Raw genomic sequence first — 7,500 nt, 5'->3', positions numbered from 1 at the left:
ATTAGGGCCCAAGCGATGCACTAAAGGTCAGTAAACCGTGAAACCAAGCGAACCGCGAAATCGAACCTCGAAACCGTGGTCGCCGTACATTCCAAATATTATTCTGACCGCTCGCGGGTGGGGGGAAGGTTTTCGGGGATGTTTTCACTCGAGCGACTCGTTGGTTTTGGTAGCCGCGATCATCCGGTGTTAATCCGTGATCGTCGTACCTGAAGCCTAGAGGACTGGTCGGTGCCGGTGTTCTGTTCTCTACCTGGCTGGCATCTTGTCGTACAAGCCAGCGGACATCGTGTGCCCCGTTGTTTGAGGCCTGTTCGTGTATGTGTGCTTGTATGTATGTGGGTGTGTGGGTGTTTTGGTGTGTACTTACGCATTAGCGTGCTGACGCAGATGATGAGCGCGATGATGAAGTCGCGAGACGGTGTCAGGACGCCGGAAGCGAGCAGCTCCAGCTCGCAGTGAGCCCCGGTGAAACCGAGCGGACAGATGCACTCGTACCGACGGGGTGGATTGTAGTCCCGGCACCGGCCACCGTTCTGGCACGGATGCCACAGGCACTCGTTCGCGTTCACACACTGCGCACCGGACGGTTTGTAGCCGGAAGGACATCTGATGGTGCGTTGGTTGGTTGGTCGGTTGGTTGTGTACCGCGGACCGTGCATGTGTTGTGCATGTGTGTTTATGTGTGTTCGTGGGTGCAAGGAACATCAAATTCGTACGACCAAAACATGGCGAGCGGAACATTAAAAACCGGACCGGAATCGATCGATCGAAGCCACGATCAAATAATCAGTAATAGGAGAAGTATGAAAAGAAAAGAAAGAAAAAAAAACAAGAAAAAGAAGGGAAAAAGAAAACATTAGCACAACTACTCGGGAGCTACTTACCGACCCCGAACCGGACACCCCCTAGTGGTGTTCCGGTTGATTTTTGGGGGTTTATTCCGTCTCCGTTTTTCGATTCATCGGACTGTGAGAAAAGGGAAAGGGTGGTGGTGTGGGGTGCACAGGAGGAGAAGGAAGGGGATCAGCATCAGCAGTAGCTAACGAGGAATTTTAGAAAAATAATAAACGGCAACTAACTACTGACGAACAGACAGACAGAGAACACTCTACAAAAAATCGCTCTACTACCGAGGCGCAAACATGACATGCATCGTATGAACGAAGTGTAATTAATGGCGCTGGTTATCGTGGGCTCCGTGGTTGCATCAAACGACCCTAAGAACGCGAATGGTTGGACGAGGTACGAGGACACACAAAGGCACGCACGACAGAGAGTCAGTGGGACAGACGGGAAGGATGCTCACTCAGTATGATTAGCAGGCACACGAGAATGGCGGCCAGTGCGCCCATGCTCAGCTTCAGCGTTTGGCCCTCCTGGATCAGCTCGCAGTTTTCGCCCCAGAAACCGTCCGGGCAGTCGCAGCGATAGCGTAGCCGCGGGTCCTGGTTCACGCAGACGCCCCCGTTCAGGCACGGCAGATCGAGACACTCGTTCCGGTCCATGCAACCCTTACCGTCCGGCGACATGACGCGCCCTTCGCCACACCTACGGTCCGCGCGGTTTTGCGAAGGAAATTTTACGGAAAATGTTAGTTGTTATCGGGGGTGGCGGGGGGCCCATATATGTCCGCAGCATTGATATTGTGAGGATTGTATGATTGATTGAACCGCGATGATTGATTCGTGGAATGGTTCATTTACGTTCGCGCACCGCTCGTGCGCGAGGAGCTTTTGGAATCAAATCTAGGACAAGTGGAGGTCTAGTGTGGAAAGGTTTTTGGCCGGACAAGGCGAAGGTATGCTAATCGTGGGTCCGGTTTTCGATATTTGTTACCACCACGGGGGCTAGCCTCCGGCCAGTTGGTCAGCATGATGTAGCAGAAGGTTTTTGTGGTTTGTGGGAATTGCTCGGTGTTACTCCAGGGTTAGTTGGTTCTCGTTTGATGTGTGCTAATGATCGCGTTGATTATGATGATGATGATGATGTAGATGTTGAGGATTCAATTGGAAACTCCGGATGAATAGTTTTCGGGAAAGATGAAGGGTAGATGATGCAGGACTTTTGAGTGCATTTCATTGGGGTGTTCTTTCATGATGGGAATACTATAACAAATGCTACTTCAAACAATAAATAAGAGCAAAATACAGCACACAGTCGCACACAGTCACACAAACAGATACGATACTCAGAGCAGCAGCAGCATCACGAAGCAAAGCGAGCAGAAAACCGGAACCAGAACCATTTTGAAGCAAATGCCATTCAGCAGCGAACTGTAGCAGCGCGTACGAATTACCAAGAAGATTGAATCCTGTGTGTTGTGCACGGATCAATCATTTCCAGTTAATGATTGGCTGACCAGGAACGTCATCCAGGTTTGCCAGAAATATGGGGAACGGAATCGACGTAAGTACCGTGTTGGTTCTGGTGCTCTGTCAAGGACACCGATACAGGACGTCGAGCAAACGCTCACTGTCATAAATTATACGCACACATACGCTATTCCAGGACTCTACTTGGTGCTTCCGTTGCCTGGGAATGTGGTATTTCCGGAGTGCGGTGACCGGTTCAGTTCAGAACATTTACATGCATAACAAGCCTTTTCCCCCGTACTGCATTATCGTGGAGGTGGGTTGCGCAAGCAAGCGGAACCGTTGGCCGCCAGCTAGGAAGGATAATGTTCCCACCCCATTCTAGGAGTTGTTGCGCTGTTTAGTGATCCGTGGTCCCGGTGGAACGACGCCGGAGCAAATAAATCAAACCAACAGCATCCTAGTAGCAGCATAATCAATCCATCCATCCTGTTCTGATGTGTCCACCTTGGTTGGTTAGCTGATCCCGATTCGACAATTCCATTGTTAGACAAACATGGGCCTAGGGCTGCGATACAAATGATACCACGGAAAGAGATCGAATTTCACCAAATAAAAAATAAACCATGCTAAACGTTTAGATTGAATGTGAACTTCAAGTCAACCAAGAACGCTCGACTTGTGATGCAGCCTCAATTAATCGTTCCGTGATTCATCCCAGATTCATCGAGATTCAAGCTCACAAGTCCACACATCACGCTAAAGAATGGACTTTTCGAGAAACGGCAACCGGGCATCCTCCAGACCGGGTCCTAAAGTCCAACTCAAACAACTCAAACTAGTCCGGTCTTCTGGTGTGTTTTGTGCCTTTGCACAGCAATCTAAATCTCGGCCTGGCACGTGGCCGGTTGCCTCAGGCCATGTTGCTGCTGCTGCTGCTGCTACTAGAATGACGGATCGAAGCGCGCCTTCTTGGGCCTTTCTGATGAAGGTTGTTCCATCGATCCATGGAATGCTTTGCAATTCAACTCACGGTCGTAGTCGCCATTTTAATCTATTGAACTCGGCCAGGGAATTCGAAATCGATCCGGAGGCACTTCGCTGACTGACTCGCAAGGGAAATGAATGGCTCACTCGTTCGTTTTCGCTCGTTCGGTGACAATCTTGCACTGCGGCCACAGTGGCCTGAGCTTTCTCTTTTGTTGTTCGCGCTAATAATACGCTAAATAATAGATTTTCGGTTTCGGTGCCCCACTTGGGAATGCAAACGACTGGAATGGAACCGGAAAACGGAAATGACCTTTAAGACGGATGGCAGTTCCTTTCGCTGGGCGGCGAGCGAAAAGAAAGTCCTTCTCGTGTGTTTCCTGGCATACATTACGTGGCGGAAACACACACATAAAGCTCACTAACAGGGACAACAAGAAGTCTCGTTTGTAGCTTGTTTGGTAAGAACACCGGTGCGAGCGCAGATCAACGTCACGCCACAATCCTTCGCCGCCGGGGTTTGTTTGGGAATGAATTATTTATTAAATATGTCCGTTTGTTTTGATTGTCGTTTCCGTTTTGCTCCGTGCTTTGGTTCATCCTCTCTCTCTCTCTTCTTTGGGACGAGGAACTAAACCATTAAAGTCTTGTGAACCAGCGGAAACCACTCTCTAAGGATCCGGATCGTGGAGGAACCGTTTTGTTTGTTCACGTCACAACCATTCGGCTGGGATGGGAGCTGGAGATGGATGGAAAACTCAATTAGTGTGTCCCACATAACCTCATTCCGACGGTTGGTGCGACCTTTTGGAAGGACCAAGGTCTGATTTGTACAGTTATTACCGCTCGTTTGGTAGCGGAGTTAGATCCGTTTCACCGTTTGCGGTGGCCTCGCAGTGCTCATGCATTCACCGATTATGACTTCGATCGAATCCTTTCATTCCCTCCCACATATCACGTCATATCATTTGCTGGCGGAAGCCTTTCGCAAACAGTCCTCGGGATGCAGAACGGGGTGAGCTGGTAATAACGCATCGGTTGCGTCGTCCGCGTCCCCGTTTGATGCTGGCGTGTATTCCGCGGCGTTACGGAATCGACAGAATTTAATATCGCCAACCGCCATTCCACATGCGTACATCAAAAAAATATTGAATCCGGGGTTCGTAATAAAACCCGGAAGCTAGTGCGATGATTGCCGGCGAGCAATTTGATATTGGCACAAAAGCAATACCAAACTCCATGCTCCACCGCCCTCTGCACTCTGCTTATGCGTTCCGGGAAGCAAACTTCCGACAAAAATGGGCATAGTTCACCCAAAAATCTCAATAAATCCGTTCCAGCCGAGCACAACGCCCAGTATCAGGAGCTTCGGACAGGGGGGCTCGCTGCATGAAATCGAAATAATGCATTGTCGGATGCACTCTGCACAGCTAGCGTGCACAGCTAGCGTGTGCTAGCCGGATGGTAAAAGAAAGGAAGAATATCATTTTCCGGCCACCGTCAGCACCAGCAGCATATCCGGTGTAAACATGTTGATCTCCTTTCTCCGGGCCCGTTTTTTTTTTGTTGTTGCCGTTTGCATTCCCACCAACTGATTGGATCCTTTTCTGCCTCCTTTTTTTCTGCTTCAAATTTCCCTGGGATGGATCCCAAGGACGCGCTGTTCCAACAATGCACGATCCCAAGGGAGAACGGGAGTCAGAAGAGTGCAAAGTACGATAAGAAGCTTGGCGCTTGATTATCGAGCTTCCACCGGAGCGCGGATGCAAAGTTTCTGTTTGCAATTACGGCTTTCATGTCTGGCGCAACGGGCTGGTCTGGTCTGTTCCCGTGGCGTAACGATGACAACAACGATGAGGACGATGACGATGGTTACTGCAATCGTACACCGTGTCATCGGAGACCATCATTACGGTTTTACATGAGCGGCCACATCCCGGTAGCTGTCTGCTGCTGCTGCTGCTGCTGCTGGAGCAACCACTTGCGTTGGCGGCATTCGGGCCAAATCAGCAAAAGATGGCGCGCCCGCGCTCGGTGGCTTCTTGACAAAAGAGTCAAAAGACGGAGGGGTAACGGACGAATGCTGCACCCCCAACAGACGACGAAAAAGACGTGGAAGATGCCGTGTGAAAATGATAAAAATCTTATTCTCCAGCCAGCCAGTCACTCGGCGCGCCAGACGCCAAGTAATGGCAACACAATGGTATTTGGAGCTTCACTGCCATTCCGATGAAGGCGAATCCCGTTGTAAGGAAAATGGGTTTTAATACGACAAACAATTGCAGAAACGGGCAATCGCGGATTGCGATGGGGGTGGCTGAAGAGACACTTCATTATGGAGCCATTTCACAGGATTCTGCGAGGGAACTGTAGGGCATCAGCAATCTTTTCGGGAACCAAACATTGAATGAATAGGTTCAAAGAAAAGGGAACACAAATTTATTCTAAAAATGATTGGAATTGGATAAAATTAGATAAGCGTGATTCCTTCCATTGTAAGTAGTTGTTTGGAAACAGTTTCAGTAAAAAAAAAAGTCAATATTCACAACGAATTAGGCAACATCACCTGTAAAACCTGTTAGCGGCACAACGGATAAAAGCTTTACCCCGAAATGGACGCCTTTTCATCACTTTTTTCCTCTCGAGTTTTCAATCTTGCTACCCACTTTCCATTACATTCCATCCATCGCTAGCGCACCTCTTGAGCCAATTCGTTTCGTACCGATGGGGGAGAGAGAGTGAGAGAGAGAGAAAGAGAATTGCAGTGCGCTTGCCACTCCTGGGAGTTGCCCCCGGGGTTGGTTTTCCATTCCTTTCAGTCGCCATCAACCGCGTCAGTGGCACAAAAGCGGAGCGGCTTTACCTTATCTGGTCGACCCTTTTATACACATTTCCCCTCCGGTGGCGGCGGCGGCAGCAGTGGCCCGGGCAAGCGCAGATAGCGGCGCTTTTACGCGACCGATTACAAGGCACCGTGGGCCAGTGGGTGTTTCTGCGACGAAAGCTTACTCATTCTGGCGGATCACTCGCACACTCAAATACGTGCCAAAGGATGGCCTCTTTGGCCCGCGTCCATTGCATGCAAAAATCCAGAAATAAATTTCAACAAAAGGCGAAAAGCAAGAAAACGGAAAAAGCGAATGGAGTATGGTGATGCTGTTGTGGTGGTGGTGATGGTGAGGAGATGATGATGTGTCGTGATGGAACTGATGATGATGATGATGAGAGTGATGAGCATGGTGACAAGGTCATGACAGCAACTTGGTCGTACAGGGACGGTTCACAAGTGTGAAATTGACTTCCGCTTCAACGGAGACGGAGAAGGAGAAGGGCAATCTGTCGGTCGAAGGACAATCGAGCTTCGAGCAACGGGGATACGCCGTTAGGGTCCTCCGGGGAATGTCAGATGGGATGGGATGGGAAAAGGATCACTGCATCAACATCCGGAACACGATGATTTATGACGATGACGGACAAAGGGGGCTTGTGGCCTCCTGATGGTTGGATGCGGTTGGATTGCATTCTTTGGCGCGGAATCGCCCACGGTCGGGATTTGGGAATGGAGGAAGGGAAAGGGGAAAGGAGGAGGACAGGAATGTGTTCCGGAATGGCCCTTCGTTACTTACGTGCACTCGTACTCGTTCCACAGGTCAACACATTCGAACGGATCGGGACAGATGACGTTGGCGCACGGTTTGTTGGAGGGACAGTTGCGCTCCAGGTTGCGTGCCATCGTCGCTTGGCCCCACTGCGTCCCGTTCATGGCCGGTGGCAGTGGCAGATGTTTGCCCTCGAGTCTGTAGCGAGAGAAAGCGAAACAGATCAATAAAGGAGAGCCTTCTTGGAGTGGAGGACCTCTTGCAAACTTACCGGATATCATCCAGGCAACTCTTCTGGTAGTCGGCGTACACCTCGAACGTCCGCACGCCCGTATACTCCGCCTTACCGCCCGCATACACACCCTCCTGCTTGTCCACCAGCAGCCACTGGTGACCCTCGAAGGTAAACGTTTCATTGTACCGCCGTCCCTCACCACCATCCAGCTCGAGTGTCGCCGCCGAACCGTGTCGGTTGACGCGCACCACATGCCACTGTCCATCATCGACCGCGATCGCATTCAACCAGATGTCCTTCTCCTCCGTACGCAGCGAATTCAGATTGTACCGGAACCGCAACCTCGCGTCCTTGATCTCCAGGA

The 7,500-nt window shown here is 50.5% G+C and overlaps 1 protein-coding gene across 1 annotated transcript in view; it reads right to left on the bottom strand.

Annotated features, from left to right (window-relative positions):
• Positions 1-7,500, bottom strand: part of LOC126581459 (neural-cadherin) — a 209,809-nt gene that overhangs the window by 13,104 nt on the left and 189,205 nt on the right. The window contains exons 18-20 of the mRNA XM_050245133.1: positions 7,173-7,500; positions 6,929-7,099; positions 1,310-1,551 (exon numbers count right to left, since the gene is read on the bottom strand). The exon at positions 7,173-7,500 is cut by the window's right edge and continues 3,060 nt beyond it. Coding sequence (XP_050101090.1) covers positions 1,310-1,551; positions 6,929-7,099; positions 7,173-7,500 — 741 coding nt within the window. The remainder of the gene's footprint in view (positions 1-1,309; positions 1,552-6,928; positions 7,100-7,172) is intronic.

This window comes from Anopheles aquasalis, chromosome 2 (assembly GCF_943734665.1).
Source record: "Anopheles aquasalis chromosome 2, idAnoAquaMG_Q_19, whole genome shotgun sequence".
NCBI lineage: Eukaryota > Metazoa > Arthropoda > Insecta > Diptera > Culicidae > Anopheles > Anopheles aquasalis.
The sequence above is the reverse complement of the archived record's forward strand: the minus strand, read 5'-3'. Positions and strand labels throughout refer to the sequence as shown.